Source organism: Halichoerus grypus, chromosome 1, assembly GCF_964656455.1.
Source record: "Halichoerus grypus chromosome 1, mHalGry1.hap1.1, whole genome shotgun sequence".
Taxonomy (NCBI): domain Eukaryota; kingdom Metazoa; phylum Chordata; class Mammalia; order Carnivora; family Phocidae; genus Halichoerus; species Halichoerus grypus.
Window position 1 is genome coordinate 54,522,120 of NC_135712.1, and position 18,510 is coordinate 54,540,629.

The following is an 18,510-nucleotide window of genomic DNA, read 5'->3' on the forward strand; positions in this document are numbered from 1 at the left end:
CAGCAGGATATTCTAGCACCACAGGAGATACACTGCAAATGACTACAACTCACACTAAAGCAGGAAAATCTGGCAGTGGAGCAGCTTCCAATAATATTCCCAGTCCAGACTGTACTTGTTCTCTATTATCTGATGTTAAAGCAAAAGCCAAGGGAGTAATCAGGCGTGGATCCTAAGCAAATCAGAAACCAGAAAACCAAAGGCACAAAGAATAAATAATGTCAGGATTTTTAGAGCAAGGTGAGTAAACAGAGCTAAATCATAAAATAATTCTAGGCAAATTCTGAAAGGTTTCTATCTGATGTTTGAATGTATTTATTAGCCTTTACTTTGTTATAATTATCTATGCAGTCAATATGAACACTAGCTTTAAAAAAATCTGGCAGAAGTTTGTTATACCTATGAAAATCACATCTTAAATATTTTGATGAATTTAAAATATCATCCACAACTGACTGATGTTTTGAATTACTGTTTTATTTTTCTAGCTACTCTTAAAAGAAAATCTGGCTGTAAGAAAAAACAGTTAATCATTTCTAATTAAAGTCAAAAATAAAAGTAAAATTCAAATTAACTAAAAAAAATTCTAATTCAGTAACTGAAACAATTATACTTAAAGCATAAGTCCTTCATGTCAGTAAATATTTTACATTAGTACTTTAAGCCCCAAATCATTTATTCTGAAAAACATCTCCTAATTGACGCAAAATCAGTTTGACTCAATTTTTAAGTTAACAGAGAAAAAATACTAAAATATGAATCCTTTATAGTTATCTACATTTTACAATGTCGAGTGTTTTGTAAGTACTCAAGTATAATCTTATGCCACAAAACCATGTTAAGAGCTGGGCTTTATCTCCATAACCCTCATGGTAACCCTTTGTAACTGCTCCCATGGAGGGGGATTCATTATTTTCATTTTGTAGTTAAGGAAGCTAGAGCTCAGACAAGTGAAATGGCTTGCTCAAGTCTGCACTGACGTGACTGACTGATGGAGTCAACATCTGAACCCCATCTCTTAAGCATTATGCTCTCCAAAGTGTACAGGTGGCTCCTGTGTAAGGTTTCAGTTTTGGCTTCTACCCTGTCCATACAGACCAGAGCCATCTTTGTTTATTATAGTAACTCAATTCACACATGTTTGCTAAGTATCTATTATAATCAGGTTTTGTGGCTATCAAGGTAAACATTAAAGCTCTTATTCAGCTACCATCATTGAAATTTGTTACTCAGCTATTCTCTGCACACCCTCTCTAATCTTATTATCACTCACAATCAAGTCCTTTTCTTCCAGATGTGTCCCTTATCCCCTTAATACCCTACATCATCAATCCCAACCAAAAACTCTTCACTGCAATGCTATTAGAAATAAACGAAGAAACCTAAAGTATGACATGAGAAAGGAAAAAGGCTGAGGAAGCTCTACTATCATGAACATCCTGTACATTACAGTCAGAAGCATTTATGTTCAATTCCTGCAAAACTATGTAAAATTACCATGTAGTGGGAACATTATAGCTACTTAAGGCAATTAACTGTCTTCTGATGGCCAATTCTAAGAGAAACATTTTCTAACGATCAAGAATATTAAAACAGAAACTCACACATTAGGAAGCATTTATGTATGAATAAACTTCAATATTTGAAGAGTTTAAACTCACCTGAAGGATTTTATAGAAACTTACTTCCATACCAGGAACCAACTGTCTAAGTTTGTTCATCAAATCAAGAGTTTTCAAAACTACATCAGCAGCAAGTTTGCTTAAAAATAAATCATATTTAAATTAGATAACTAAAAAATTGCTCAGAACTTTATTTCTGTCCATAATTCTAAAGAAATTCTGAAAAAATCAACACCTTTGTTTTTAAACCTTAGGAAGATAAAGTACTGTTTCTTTTGAGAAGTAAAAATACAACAGAGACCAGGGGCGCCTGGGTGGCTCAGTCGGTTAAGCGGCTGCCTTCGGCTCAGGTCATGATCCCAGGGTCCTGGGATCGAGCCCCGCATCGGGCTCCCTGCTTGGCGGGAGGCCTGCTTCTCCCTCTCCCTCTGTCTGCCACTCTGCCTACTTGTGCTCTCTATCTCTGTTAAATAAATAAATAAATAAAATCTTGAAAAAAAAAAAATACAATAGAGACCAACATCCTTACAACCTAAGCCCCAAAAGAACAAATTGGCATTAATAGTCTAAATTGAAACAGTGTTTCTTTTTCTAATCTCAAATACCACCAAGCTTCCACTTTCTGCACCAAATTACTAGCAGCATCAGCAACATGACCTATTTAATTCTTAGCTTTGTCACTGGAATATCAACAATAAAGGGCAACCTTAAGCAATACAGAATACTTAATATTTACCAAATAAATTATGCTAAGCCATGTTCTTAACCTCGTACCACAAAGGGAGTACAAAAAAGTAAAAAAAGGTAATCCTTGTTCTTGAGGAGCACAATTATTGACAATAATGTCATTTATGGAAATTGGAACAAATCAATGTCTAGCATTCAGATCCTCAATAAAGATTTGTTAATGGACTTAATGTGGGAGGGGAGGGATAAAATACTCTTATCTCATCACTGTCAGAGAAAATTCACCCTTAAACCGTAAGTCTTGACATGCTTAGGAAAAGAACTGTCTTTGTTAGTAGGAAACCTTCAATAGTAACTGATTTCCTAGTAATAAAAAAAAGACCCCCGTTTTTTCACGTTTTGCTTAAAAAATAAAATTACTGAGGCAATGTCAAAAAGAACCTCCAGAAAAGGGAGTACAAAAGACCTTAGATAATCACAATATATTAAAACACAAAACAAACCTAAACAATGAAAAACAAATCACAGATGTTAAGATTATCCTTTCTCTGAAGCATGTAATCTATGACTTGAATGAATTTTTTAAAAATTATGAAAAAACTTAATTCTCTGCTACATCTTGAGTTAATAGTGCATACCCAAGGATTACCCTCCAAAAGAGGAGAGAATCACTAGATCTTTTGATTTTTATTATGTTTGCCATTACCATTTTGCCATCTGGATTTCATATACTCACCACAATTCAGAATCTGCTACCTTTGTTCCAAACCCCAGATCAATCTTGCCATACGTAAATTGTTGTTCTATCAGAGTGGTACATTTGATAGTAGTCAGGGTTTTTGCAACATGCATTTTTAGAGTATCATCTCCACACAGAGGTAAGTTTTGTTAAGGAATACAAACAAAAAATTCTCAACCTTGTATTTGTATAGCACTTTACAGTATTTAGAGTGATTTCATACAAATTATCATGTTACTGCACTTCCATATAGTCATTGTTACATTAGCTCAATGACAGATTAGGAAACTAGAGCTCAGAGCTTAATTAAGTGATTGGTAAGTAGCAAGAGATGGGACTGACACCACGTCCGTTACTCTGCTGGATGTTAGTATTTTGCTAGCAGGTTATTACAATGGTTCAATATTTGCTGAACTAAGGGAAGTTATTTTTTCCTATTTTGTAATATTATAAGTTAATTTGAGTATCATTTAAAAAGGGTCAAATTTGGCTCAAAATGGTACCAATTCTGAAGCCTGCATATATTACAGATATCTTTACTACAATCAAGCAAAATAATCATGTATCTCTACAGCAGTGGTTTTCAACTTTGGCTGCATGTTAGAATCATGTGGGTAGTTTGATCAATCACCATCTTCCCCCACCCCCCACCAGGGTTTCACATTACTCCAATTAAATTAGAATTGCTGGAAGTGGGGTGCCTGGGTGGCTCAGTTGGTTAAGCGACTGCTTTTGGCTCAGGTCATGATCCCAGGGTCCTGGGATTGAGTCCCACATCAGGCTCCCCCTGCTCTGCGGGGAGCCTGCTTCTCCCCCTGCCTGCCATTCCCCCTGCTTGTGCTCACTCTCTGTCAAATAAATAAATAAAATCTTAAAAAAAAGAAAAGAACTGCTGGAAGTAAGGTTCAGGTGTCAGGATTTTTAAAACGTTCTCCAGGTAATTCTAATACATAATCAGGATTGAGAATCACTGCAGTAGGGAAGAGGAAAATTAAGGAGCAGACACACCAAGAAGAGAGTAAATAGATGTGGAATTTGTTCTAGGGCAGGATGAAGTTGAGCAAATTCTTGTTGCTGAGATATAAGGAAACTTGACCAGGTAAATATAAAAGATCTGGCTGAGATATAATGGCTCCTTGCTGATAATAATAAAAACGCATTAATGAAATATTTTCAAAATGGGACTTGGGCTTCATAAAGACTTAGAATCAACTGATCTAAAAGAAAAAAGCTAACATAAGAAAAGACCTAAGAAAATCTGAATACAGAAGTTAGGCAGTGACTCTAATTGAACTCAAGGTTTTCTTTTTTTGTAATGAATGAATTTGTCTTGATAATATTTGTCTTTTTTTATAACCTAGTATGATATCATCTTTATTAAAACATTTATAGAGGCTTTAATTTTCAGTAAAAATTATAATATAAAGCTAAAATACTAACGATTCTACCAATGTTTGTTTATTCCCTGATACACTGAACCAAAGATGGCACGACAAATCATCCAGAGATAGCAATTAGCATTCGAGAGTAACACAGCAGTTATTTTAAGAATGTATCTCTTGACCTCAAATTGCGGTAAAAATGTTCAAGTCAAGTTTAAAAGGCATTCTGAAAATATTCTTTAAAATTTTAAACAGAAAAATAAAGGGAAAAAGTCTGGACAACTTTTTTATAGACTCTACACTGAGAATTAGTTCTATAGTTTAAACTCCAATTCAGTAATTCTGAATGGATATATAAGCATGAGAAGTGACGAAATTACAAATAAAGACAAAAATGCAGTAAAGGTAATGCTAGAAAAAAATGAGTGGTTAGTTTCCATGTTTTAACAGTAAAGGATATTTAACAAAACTTTAGTGGCCTTGACCATCCTTTCACATTTTCTTTTTAATAAGGCTTCATCTAGATTTTGTTCTGTGAATTGAAGTTGATCAAGGATTGTAGGCAGCAGAAGGGTCACAAAACGGTCAGCTGAGGAACAGTTAGCAGTATCTATAATGTCCTGGAGAATTAACCACCACCAATGATGAAAAATAAAGATGGAATACAGAACGCAGACATAGTCATCACCAAGCAACGTTCTCATCACATCTCTTATAATTACTTCAATATTTAATTGACCTGTGTCTCCTATTTAAAATCTACCATTTTATCCAGTTTTGATGGCTATGATGCCTTTTTTCTTAAATGGAACAATAAGGTTTTAAGCTATTCAACTGCAAACAAGACTTTCTGGTGGACTGTGTCCATGATTTGAAAACAAGTATCCTAAACTTGCTAAGTGAAATTACAATAATTAAATAACCACCACTGGTCTTAATACTTTACAACTATGAATATTCCCATCAAGAATCTTGAGAGTTTTTTAAATGATAAAACTGGTTAACAGTCAAGACCAACATAAAACAGAAAGTAATTTTACTCAGCCATCAGAAAGGATGAATACCCAACTTTTACATCAACATGGATGGGACTGGAGATTATGCTAAGTGAAATAAGTCAAGGAGAGAAAGTCAATTATCATATGGTTGCACTTATTTGTGGAACATAAGGAATAGCATGGAGGACATTAGGAGAAGGAAGGGAAAAATGAAGGGGGGGAAATTGGAGGGAGAGATGAACCATGACAGACTATGGACTCTGAGAAACAAACAGGGTTTTAGAGGGGAGGGGTGTGGGGGGATGGATTAGCCTGGTGATGGGTATTAAGGAGGGCACCTATTGCACGGAGCACTGGGTGTTATACGAAAACAATGGATCTTGGATCACCACATCAAAAACTTATGATGTTATTGTATGGTGACCAACATAACATAATAAAAAAAAAAATTAAAACAGAAAAAAAAAACAACAAAGTAATTTGTGCATCACCTTTGACGAATATATTTAATCACTCATACATTTTTGTTTGTGCATAGGATCCAGTCATGAGGGGAAATACTCTAAGAAGATACTGTGGTAGGCAGAATGGGTATAAAAACAGAGACAATAGTAGAGAATGCTAAATGACCTAGATAGTAGAATCTACCAGAATGTAATGGCCTCTAGGGAAAGAATTTTTGTCTGTATCCTAATTGCCTAGCAGTGTCTGGCATGTTCCACTCCATCTTAGTGACTGAATCCAATGTTGCTATATTAATCCACTAATAGGCTAATAAAGAAAGTAGACAGTATCTACCAAGATGGAGAAAGAGAATGTGACTACTGTAAGAAGTATAGGCAGACAACAACAAGCTGTACAAATCTCAGGTAATACCTTTACTTATTACATTGAAAGGAGTACATATAAGCTATTCGGTGCAAAAAAAGAAAACACCAATGTTCCTGACTTTGCCCAAAAAAAAGGAAATTCAGTAGCTGAATGAAAGGGAGTTAGTTGAAAGTTTTCCTAAAGTGTATAAACAATTAGAAGTTTATTGTGGACGTTTTTGAAAGTAAACTGTTCACTGAGAATCATGGAAAAGTCAATTTGTCTATCATTATATTACCTCAAATATTTCCTTGAACAACTCCAAGGCTAAAATAGAACAGTTTTCTGACCCATCCAGAGGTTGGCTTGACCAACGAAGTAGAGCCACAGTAGGTTCTAAACATTTAGAACGGCTTCCCAGAATGGTGTTGCCAGATGGAGACTGTTCAAATATCATCTGAGTGAGCACGTGGCGCAGCTGAGTCACTGAACAGAAGGCAAGAAGTAATTCTAAAACCTGTGCAATATAAAGTCTTCGTTAAATGTCAATTTCATTGGCCTTTAATATACAAAGTAACAAAGTGATGAAGCTGAAAATGACACATTTTTAAAGAAGATACTCTAAAACAAAAATTAAAGAAAGCTTCCAATTTTTCTTTCAGTAATATTTTTCAAAATGCGGGATTAGGTACCATAAGGTTACAAAGAAATTTGTTAATGGTAGTTACTCCTAGTAAGCAGGACTATGAGAGCCAAAGAAAGGAGGGCAACTTCAACTAATATCATAGGCCTTCTATAGTACTTAATTTTTTTTTTTCAAAGCACAGATGTTTTGTTTTTACAATGAAAGAAGAAATTAAAAAATAAAATTAGAAACTACAAACACTTGCTGTCATGCTGAGATTCAAGAATTCCTATAAAGCATACTTTAGGATAATACTGAAAAGTGGCATTCCCAAGCTTTAAAACCTTACGTATGGCTATTTCCCACATTGTTTGCACATTGTTGACTTTATACCTATTAGCTCCTCTATTCTACCTCAGTTCTTTACCTCATAAATTGGGCCTTTATAACATCACATAACATCCCACACCAACCGATTTATTAGCTAAATTAAATTCTATCTCATTTCATATACTACCAACCTAACCTATCATTAAAAAAAATTATTGGCATCTCTTTGCCTATCCACTTACTTTCTACCTTTATCTGTGTTTTTATAAATGACATATAACTGGGATTTGTGTTTTGATCAACTTGATGGCATCTGATTTTAATGGAATTCAGCCCATTAGCATTTACTATGTAACAAATGATAATCTTTGATTTATTCATTTTCAAATATAAATTATAGTACTTATTTTTGAATAGGTAATACATTTACTTGGTTCCATGGCCAAACAAAGCAGCCTGATCTCTGGCTATGCTCCCTGAAGACAAGCAATGTTCTCAGTTTCTCTTTTCCCTTACTAGAGATATATTATACCCATATAAGAAAATACCTTCTCAATATACACGAAGTATAATGTACAGAAGTAAACTAATCAATCACTATTACAAAGGTGGATGGTTTTTCCAAAGTGAACATACTGGTGTAACTGGCAACCAGAAGAAGAATTCTACCAAAACTCCTGGAGTCCCTTGTGTCCCCTCCTAGACAATGCCTCAAACACTCCTCTCCGTCAGATTTCTGACACTGTACTTTTATCTTAGCTATTCTTGCATCTTTGCATTTCCATATAAATTTTTTAATCAGCTTGCCAGTTTATATAAAACAAGTCACATGGAACTTTATATATAAATAGAATCTTATAGTGTATATATACCCTTCCTTCCATCTGACTTCTTTAGCTTAGCATTAGGTTAGTGAAATTTATCCATACTTTGCACACAGTTGCCCTTCACTCATCCTAACTGCTGTGTAGTACTCTAATGTATAGATGTATCACAATTTATCTACCCATTCCATTACTGATGGCATCTGGATTGTTTCTAATTCCTGCCTAAAAGGAGTAGTACAGCTATACATGTCTTTTGGTGAACATATATATTTAACTATTTGGGGTAAATACTTAAGAGTGAAATCGCTGGCTCATACTCTATGCACATGTCCAAAATTTCTAGATAATACCTATTTTCATAAGTGGTTGTGCCAATTTTCAGCCCCTGAGTACTACAACCTTATGGGTTTTTTATATTCTCATCTATATTTGATGCTATTCATATTTTTAATTTTAACCACCTGGTGGGCACATAGTAGCATCACATTATCATTTAAATTTGCATTTCCCTGTAGATTAATAAAGTTGAACAGCCATTTCATATTTATTGATCAATTCTTTTTGTTGTTGTTCAGATTATCTCTTGGGTTCAGTGTTTCTTTGATTTATATATACATGTTTTTAAATATATATAAAAAAATAAATATATTTTAGATCAGAGTCCTTTGTTGGATGTATGTATTGTAGATACCTTTTCCGTGTTACCAGCGGTCTTTTTGTGAACAGAAGCTCTTAATTTTAATACAGTACAACTTCATCAACTTTTTTCCTGTACAGTTGGTGCTTTTGTTTCCTATTTAAGATCTTTGTCTATCCCAAGGCTGTAAAGATATTCTGTTAGGCATTTCTTCTATAAGTTCACTGTTTACCTTTCACATGTAGATCTACAATCTTTCTGGAACTGATTTTCACATTTGATGTGAGGTAAGAAACAAAATTCAGTTTTTTCCCACATGGATATTCAACTGACTCAGTATCATTTATTGAAATGACCATTCTTTTAGAACTGCACTGTTATCAATCAGGAGACTATATGTTATGGTATGCTTTTAAACTGTACTCCGTTTCAGGGGGCTAGCTGTCTACCCTTATGACAGTACTGCACTGTTTTAATTATTGCAGCTTTGTAGTAAGTCTTGGTATCTGGTAGTATTAGAAGTCCTCCAACTTTGTTCATTTTTTTCAGGATAGCACTAGTTATTTTTAGACTTTCCCAATGTCCACATACACCAAAACCAAAACAAATATAAACACAAAAAAACACTAAAACCTGCTATGATTTTGAAACTCTTCTAATCTATGAACTTGGTATATCTGTATTATTTAGGTCTTTTATAACTCTCAATGTTTTGTAATTTCAGAGTAGAGACTTCGTGTGTGTTTTGTTGGATTTCTCTCCTAAGCATTTGACATTTTTAAAAAATCAGAAAATAGTATCATTTTTAAAACTGCATTTTCTATTTAACACTGTTTACATGTCTTTTGATGAGCTTATGGACATGTTTGGCTTGGCTATGTGGTTTAGGAGTGGAATCGCTGTGTCACGGTATATATATATTCATTAGGCACTGTGAAACAATTTTTAGTACCAGTGAATGAAGACTTGAGAAGGGTTCTAGAGTATTGGTAATGCTCTATTTTCTGATCTATATAATGGTTATATGACTGTGTTCAATTTGTAAAAATTCAGAGAGCTGCACACTTAAGATTTTTTTGCACATTACAGTTTCCAAAGTTTAAAACAAAAAGTCATGTTTTTACACACCTTTGAAGAAGAATCAGGATCCTTTCCATTAAGAAGGCCTAATACTTGATTGAGACATGAAGAAAAGTGCTCATACCTAAGTTTAAAATAAAAATATACATCAAATGATAATCATGAAATTGATCCATCAAATAGGATTTATATACAAAATAAATATAAAATTTAAGTGTATTTTCTTTCATCTATTTATTTTGAGCTTCTATTATAGAAGTCTGCAAAATTTCTACTTATAACTTGAAACATTCTATCACTATGATATACATAAAAGCCTTCACTCATCCTTCAAACATGAGTACATGTTTGGCTTTGTTATTTACTGAGCAGTGAAAAAACAATGATTCCTGTGGCAATAAATAAGTCATTGAAACTTTCAGTACTTCGATTGCTTTTTTTTTTAAAGCTATGTTCAGTTTGTAAAAATTCAAAGAACATGAAATATTCTAATAAATTAGGCAGCTATTTATTTATAAAGCACTTATAACAGCTAGGCATTATATTAGGTTCTGCAGATACAGAGGTAAGGTGCAGGGCCCTGTGTTACAGAACTCTAAGAGCTACTAGAGGTACCAACCACATTATTGTCTATGTGACTAGTGCATCCTGTGTTTGAGACAATGATGCTCTGTGAGAGACCTAACAGTCTAAGAATAAAGGCAGAAACATAGAATATTATATAATGTAAAATACAACACTATCATGGAAAAATACATAGAATGCTAGGAGGATGAATATCAAATCCAGACTCAGTGTGGCAGGCCTAATCAGATGAGGTTTCCCACCCTTGAGTCTTAAAAAATAAACAGGAATTAGACATATAAAGCCGAAAGTATCCAGAGGGAAGAGCACATGGATACACAAAAGGCATTTCTAGCAAGTTGGAGATTCTATTTACTGTCTGAAGTGATTAGACTAAAGTACATAAGAAAATGTAAAGAAACAGGGCTGAGAGGTTCCCAGAGACCAGATTTTAGAGGGCTATACTGAGAATTTGTTTACCTTGAATGCAATGGGAGATCACAGATTTTAGAAGGGACATATGGTTGAGGGAAACGTTGAAAGTCAAATATAAGTGAAGGGAGTCAATGGAATGAGAGACATTGAAGAGACAAAAGATACTGTTGAAAAAATAGGACAGAATGAGATTTAATGCACAGAATAAAGGGATGTGTCTATGAGCAAAACAAGATGACACTAAGTAAGAATTGGTATAAACACAAGTAATTTGGTTTAAGGGCAAAAATTTGAAAGAACTCCAATCAGATGGGATTCAGTTTTGTTTTTGTTTTTTTTTTCTGTGAAACAAAGATAAGGTCATCTTCTCAGTGAAAAGTGGCAAGAGTAAAGTAGTAAATATTTGAAAGGGCCACTGTAGGAAATGTGAAAGAAAGCTGGGAATAAATATGAGAAGTGCTGCCCAAATAAAGTTAGAGGTAGTGAACATGTAGAATACAGATTCATAAAATGTGATTTTTATCAGGTTTTGATTAGGAACCCAGACATTAAATTAGACTTTGGAACAGATTCAGGAACATTTTGCTAAATGGTATAGCAAATAAACAAGAAGACAACACAATTAAACGTAATTTCCTTTCCAGAGGTGATTCTGGAGTTTTAGGCTAGATAAAAAGAAAACAGATAATGGAACTGAGAGATTTACAGGAGAAGTGATTAAGCAACCACTTACAAATGCTAAATCAGATTATATTTTGGTCCTCCTGCAGAGGTATATCCTTTGTTGTTTACTTAGAAGTTGTTAAACAAGCACTATTTGGTGGCCAGAATGGGTATTACACGAGAGTATATTGGGAGGACTCTTAGAACAGATACAGGGAAGACAAGTAAAGGAAGGGCACTCTGGAAGAATGATTTCTTATCCACCTATGCTTAAGAAAAGAAAAAAAATTAAATGCTAATGTTGTAGGATTTCTTTTCCTTTAGTGCCCGCAGTTCTTGGTCCCGGCTGCTTCAAAGAATGAAGAGGTAGACCAGATAAAGGGTGATGGACAGCAAAGCAAAGTGTATTGAGTGATAGTACAAAGCTCCGGCAGAGGGAGGGGACCTGAGAGAGTTGCCACTGGAGTTTCTCAGTCTAGGGGTTTTTATGGGCTTGTTGGCGGGCTGTTTTAATCTGATTAATCCTCCATGAGCCTGTCACCCAGTCAGGTTTTTGTCATCTGCCTATCACGCGGGAAAGGGTGGAGGAGCCCTTGGTGTAAAATCCTTCCCTCTTAGGTAGGGGCCCCTTGTCCCTGCCTGCCCTTTTTCCAACTATCCTTCATTACTAATGTGAATGGTTCTTGGTTCTGTAAAACATCAGTTAGCCATATGGGTAGTGGTCAACCTTGCCCTTGTGGTTAGCTTTTGTTTTTTTATTTTATTTTTTTATTTTTATTTTTTTAAAGATTTTATTTATTTATTTGAGAGAGAGAGCATGAGAGAGGGGAGGTCAGAGGGAGAAGCAGACTCCCCGCCGAGCAGGGAGCCCGATGCGGGACTCGATCCTGGGACTCCAGGATCATGACCTGAGCCGAAGGCAGTCGCCTAACGACTGAGCCACCCAGGTGCCCAGCTTTTGTTTTTTTAATGTCTAGATTCTACATTCCTTAAAATTTGGGACTATGTTTTGTACAATTTCTGGTTCCATGTTCCTCAAAGATTAGGGGCTATGTCTTCAAATTCCTCTCTCTGCTAACACTCCCACATCCCCCAGTACTTGACCACAGCAGGGGCTCCATAACTGTCTTCTCATTTGTGAATGATTAATTGAACTCTTTGAAGCAATTTCTCCAATTTCCTAACCTACAACCACAAAGCGGCTGAGGCATTGGGGAAAACTTAAGATATAAAAAGGCCAGGGGTGTCTGGGTGGCTCAGCCAGTTAAGTGTCCGACTCTTGATTTTGGCTCAGATCCTGATCTCAGGATTGTGAGATCCAGCCTTGTCTTGGGCTCTGCGCTGGGTGTGGAGCCTGTTTAGTATTCTCTCTCTCCTTTCCCTCTGTCCTTCCCCCACCCTCTTGCTCTCCCCATCCCTCTCTAAAAAATAAAAGTATTAAACGGCCACAAGCTCTTTGGAAAACAGTTGCTAACTGATCTCAAAAGATAAATGATCACATGAAATGCCACTGAGATAGAATGGGCATATAAATATATGTTCTCATTTTACCTTATGACACAACAGAGGCACATAATGAAGAAAATGCTATTCATTTTTATGCAAAAAAGAAAAGACAAATATACTGACATAAATGTCCCTATAACAGTATTTTTCCAAAAATTGTAATGTTTAAGATTTAAATCTGGCACTGGAAAAGATTAATTAAGATGTGTACATTTTAGACAGTGATACAACCTTATTTATCTAAGACAAAGATTGAAACACACCCCCTCACCACCCATGTTCTTATACTTGTACATTTTAGGCCAAAAAAGCAAAAACAATGGGAATAAAGCACATCAAAACATTTCAATTGAGTCCCTTGTCCATTAGTAGAATCCAAGTTTACTAACTCTGAAAAGGCAGTTTTATTAATCACAAACATATCTTGGTTCATTGAAAAGAAAAACAAGTCTTAAAATTTGTCAGAGAGCCATACCTGGTAAGATAATCAGCAATTTTAGGATTCTTAAGGAGATCCATCAATAGATCAACTGAATACTTCCTAGTCAATGTGCCATCACCGTTTATGAGAATATTAAACATTAGCTGAAAAGTTTGATGAATGTTTCGAACATGGAACAGCTTAAAAACAAATTAGGAAAAGTATATTATACAAAAAAATTTAAGTTGACACCATTCTAAACAAAGTCTCAATACTTGTAAAATATCAGAGAATATAAACTTCAGAACTATTTTCAAAAATAAAAAAATCATATTTACCTTTTCCCCCACCTCTTCATTTAATGTCAAACTGGATAATATTGAAAGTGCAAACACAACCACAGTTAAACTACTGTGGGCCAGGAAGCTTATAAGAGTTCGATAAAAAGATTTCACATTATTCTGAGAAAGAAAAAAAGTTTTAAATAAATTAGAATGAAAAATTTTTAGGTTTATATTTTGGTTTAGAAAGTGTATCTTGCACAGAGTAGGTAAACTTCTATTAAACATCCTTATCAACTTAAGAAATTATTCAAACACTTCCATGGCTCAAGATAACTTCCACCTCCAAAGTACCTCCAGTACAGAACAAATGAGATAATTGTTTAATTTGAAATTAAACAGGTAATATTGGATACTGCATAGCAGGGGAATTGTTCACAAAGTACCTTAAAGAATCAATGAACTTTCTTGATTTGACATATTTCTAACGGTGGTTCAGTTAACCTCATTTGTGTGTCTTCACTCATTACAAGTGCTGGTAGTTGCTGCAGTCATTTATTCATGGATCTTTCTGGTGGAGTTGCCATTGATTTTGTGGAAATATAAGATCTGAGGTAAATGGGATTGCCAGTGATGTGTGTCCTTTCTATTAGCACAAAATAATTTAGCATTTCTTGTATTATTCAATATAAGAAATAATGGGATGCTATTGAGAAGGAAAACTTTTAGTACTCAACAGTTTTATTAATACTTATCATCTCAAATACAACATGTGCCAAGGTTGGAATATTTCTAGTTAATTATGTGTCAATCTGTTCCTTAACTTTGATGAGTCAGCTGGAGGAGACATGAGAATTCTTGTTAATTTTTTTTTTTAAAGAAAAACATGGATATGATTTTCTTTAAGCATAGAGCTCACCACAAATAAGAAAGATTTTACGCAAAACTTACCAAAGTCTTTATGTATGTTTGAACAGAAAGATTGTGCCGACAAAGATTTGCCAATAATCCTAGACAAGGCATTGTTAACTCATCTTCAGAAGACTGACTGTTGTTTTAAGGAAGATAAGAAAAGATAAAAGTATTAAATTCATTTTAAATTATTCTATTTTATAGTAACTTACATTTAAACTCCTTTTTATATGTAAAAATGATTAACATGTGAAGACAGTCAAGCTTTGAATAATATTGACCATTCATTTCATATTTTGAAACTAAATGATCTTTCTCAATTATAGCACAGAAATATGGAAATAATTGTCAGAATGACCATGTGCTATCTCATCAGTATATTCTCCTACCAAGATTAAACATAAGCATAAAATTTTCAGTTTCAATAGTTTTTCTGTTCAAATCAATTCATTTCATAAATTTTTGTTATGAAAATTAAAGCCGCTTTATACCATTTGATCCCTGAAATCATCTAAAAGGAGTAAACAAGAATTGGAGTCTCACTCAATTTAAAAAGTTGGAAAATATTATCTAAGAAAAACTGAACTATTACAGTTTTATTTTAAAAATAAATCAACAGATTATTTGGTTACATGTTTGGTTGCATACTCACATATGACCTATCAGGAAGGTAATTAACTCATCTATATTGGCACCAGAATGGAAAATTTTGACGTTGTATGTTACTCTCTGCAGAAGCTGAATGCACTAAGAATAAGAAAATACTAATGAATATAAACATATAAAAACCTACTGCATGCTTACAATCATGGACTTCTAAGCATATTCTGAGCATGTCACCATTTTAGGAAGCAGAGTTTAGAGCAAGAACTTTTCTATTTCTTAAAATGGTTCTGTTCTTTAAACATAAAGTAATGAGACTACTAAGAATTTTAGGGTTCATCTCCTGATTCCACACATTTCTATACAATCTATCTCAAACAGAGCATCAACCTGGTTCACTTAAACATCTTAAACATATATGCAAGCTAAAACATATACATATTCCATGAATTCTAAGATATATTTTATCATATTTTGCCATCTTTAAAACTGCATGTCAGTTTAATTGGTGATGTTTTCCTTTCTTGCAACTGATGGCATTTTAGGTTCAACAAAATATCTGTATGAGAACTTCGAGTCATGCTAAACAGACTAAATCTATAGCTTTCATTTTTTGTGGAATGTTTCCTCAACAGATTGGGACTAGATGGCAACTCAATTTGCAATTTTAATACAAATAGCTTACATCTCAAAATGTTGACATCTGTGTTTATAAGTCTGTCAAAGCAGTTATAACGTAGATTTGCTTTTCTTCAAAAATAATGCTAGATGTGGATAAACTTCCCTTCTCTAGAAACTTTTAAACAGTAGTACATGTGTGATTGACAAGCTCTTAAATCTATTAATGGTGAGAACTGTCCTATTCATGCAGGATTATGTCAGCATATATAGTATAAATTAGCAATTTACAATATATACCGTCAATTTTGATCTGCAAATAAAGAAGGAAAAACAAGTATTAAGTGAAGAGTACCGTGGAGGTGTATATACCTGCAAAAACACCGAATCACTATGGCAAGTGCTGCTCCGGCAAACCACTCCTGCTAGCACGCTATTCAGGTTATATGTATTCTGAAGGCAGTCTCTGGTTTCATTGTCTACAGCTGCAAGTCAAGATAAAATGGCACCAAATATCACTTTTATATATGGTTTTCATGGATAAAAGATAAATAATTTTAAGTTTATTTCATATTAAATTTACTGTGTATAAAAATATCAAGTATGATATGGCTATTGTATTTATTATTACCTTCCAATTCAGAAGTCTAATCACAGAAATAGTATGAGATGGAAAAGGAAAGGGAGTATGAGCTTTTCCTTTTTTGTCAATAAACAAATGATTTTTCTATGTGGACTAAATTAAAGGAAAAAACTTGCTTTACATATTTAGAAAAGTTTTGTAGTTAAAAGATAATCATCTCAATTTTTTTGTAATTTAAAACTGCTCTAAAGAATAAGTCTATTAACTAAAAAATAAAACTTAAAAAATAAAATAAAAAGACGTTCATTTAAAAAATTTCTAATATATTTAAATGTTGAAAAAGACTGCCATTCTCATACAAAAGGTTGGCAGATGTTAGAATTAGCATAGCCTTTTTGGAAAGTAATTTAGTAATGACTATTGAATTGAAAAATGACCTGAAAATCTGAGAATTAATTCAACAGAAATACACTAATATTTGAGCAAAAATACATAAAAATGTATTGATTCTGATAACAAAAACTTGAAAAAGAGCATACATGAGTACCCACCATTAGGAGAGTAGCTGAATAAATTATAGTACTCTACAATATGGTACAAGGCAGATATTAAAAAGACACCAATATGGAAAGATAGCTAACATATGTTAAGTGAAAAAAAAAAAAAATCTGATGTTCTGCAACACCATTTTTTAAAAAAGAACCAAAATTATTTGTTAATTGGGCACCTGGGTGACTCAGTTGCTTAAGTGTCTGTCTTGGGCTTATGTCATAGTCTGGGGGTCCTGGGATCAAGCCTGGGAGTTGCGTTCCCTGCTCCGAGGGGAGACTGCTTCTCCCTCTCCCTCTGCACCCCCCTCCCACCATGCGCTCTTTCTCTCAAATAAATAAAATCTTAAAAAAAGTATTTGTTAATTTATTTGATCTAAAATAATTTGTTATAGCATAGAAAAAGATCTAGAAAGACACCTATCAGACCATTAAGAAATATTATCTACCAAAGTAAATGATAAGAAGAGTTGGTGGTGATGAGTAAAGACATTCTATTTTACTCTGTATCTGTGCTTAGACACTAAGCCGCAATTACTATTTAAATTTAGATCAATTAAAATTAAAGATTTAGTTCTTCAGTCTACTATTCACACTACAAATGCTCAATAGTCCTATGTGGCTAATGACTATTATAATGGAAAATACATATAGAACATTTCCATCATCACAGAAAGTTCCACTGGACATGATGGTCTATGTTAATATTCCTGGATCACTGGAATTTTTTTTATAATAAGCATGCATTAATTTTATCATCACACACAGAATTATCTCCCCTCCACTCTCAAGCACACATCAAGAAAAAAAGTACCCATGAAATGAAAATTTAAAAACTAAAGATAGAAAAAAGAGTTCAGTGTAGTCTATCAAAAAAGGATGATTTTTTTTTATCACTAGCTATGACTTTTCTGAATGATGTATTTAATACGGGCATTATGTGTATGTATTTTTCTAAATTCAAAAGTAGGCCAGCATTTCCCAAGATGCTTTCTTTTCTGTAGACCCCTGAACCTTTGCTATGCTTCAGATTCTTTGTTCCAATAATTTTAAGAAAGGATGCGTATAATATTCTTTTTATAAGGGCAAGTGCTGCTCCGGCAAACCACTTAGAATTACCATTATAAGGGATCCATAATGCAAAAAATTCTGAAAGGTCCTGCAATGACGAAATCTTTTGAATGTGAATCATTCTCCAAAAGATACTATAACTCAGTCTGCCCTTACAAAAATATTAAATGCGACATCTTCTAAAAAATGAAAAAGAGAAAGGAAATACATTACCTAGTTGAGACAGCAAGCTGATGATACTTAAGACCAGTGGTGCAGTTATGCTTGGGTCTTCAAGTAGCTCCACAAGGCAACTCAAGCATTCACTTGGTAATATCTGATTTGGTGTAAACAATCGTGTGAGTTTCTGCCCAGAAATTACCTACAAAATAGTAATTAAATTGTGTTAGTTAAGAATTGGCAATTTCCATCCCTTCTCCATTTCAAATAAGAACTCAGTTCTTCCAAAGTGCCACTGCCATGCTTTTTTCCAATTTAGAAAAGTCAAATGCTATTCCTTCTGCTGGGAAGATCACCTATCCCTTCTCTCACTAGCTAATATAATCATTCAGATCCAAGTTTTAATTTG

General features: G+C 34.0%; 1 protein-coding gene across 1 annotated transcript in view; it reads right to left on the reverse strand.

Moving 5' to 3' along the window:
• CIP2A (cellular inhibitor of PP2A) overlaps positions 1–18,510 on the reverse strand; it is a 35,438-nt gene that overhangs the window by 13,167 nt on the left and 3,761 nt on the right. The window contains exons 2-13 of the mRNA XM_036068330.2: positions 18,156–18,303; positions 16,113–16,225; positions 15,172–15,266; positions 14,559–14,655; positions 13,665–13,787; positions 13,381–13,526; positions 9,786–9,861; positions 6,537–6,755; positions 4,891–5,050; positions 3,046–3,187; positions 1,662–1,761; positions 54–172 (exon numbers count right to left, since the gene is read on the reverse strand). Coding sequence (XP_035924223.2) covers positions 54–172; positions 1,662–1,761; positions 3,046–3,187; positions 4,891–5,050; positions 6,537–6,755; positions 9,786–9,861; positions 13,381–13,526; positions 13,665–13,787; positions 14,559–14,655; positions 15,172–15,266; positions 16,113–16,225; positions 18,156–18,303 — 1,538 coding nt within the window. The remainder of the gene's footprint in view (positions 1–53; positions 173–1,661; positions 1,762–3,045; positions 3,188–4,890; positions 5,051–6,536; positions 6,756–9,785; positions 9,862–13,380; positions 13,527–13,664; positions 13,788–14,558; positions 14,656–15,171; positions 15,267–16,112; positions 16,226–18,155; positions 18,304–18,510) is intronic.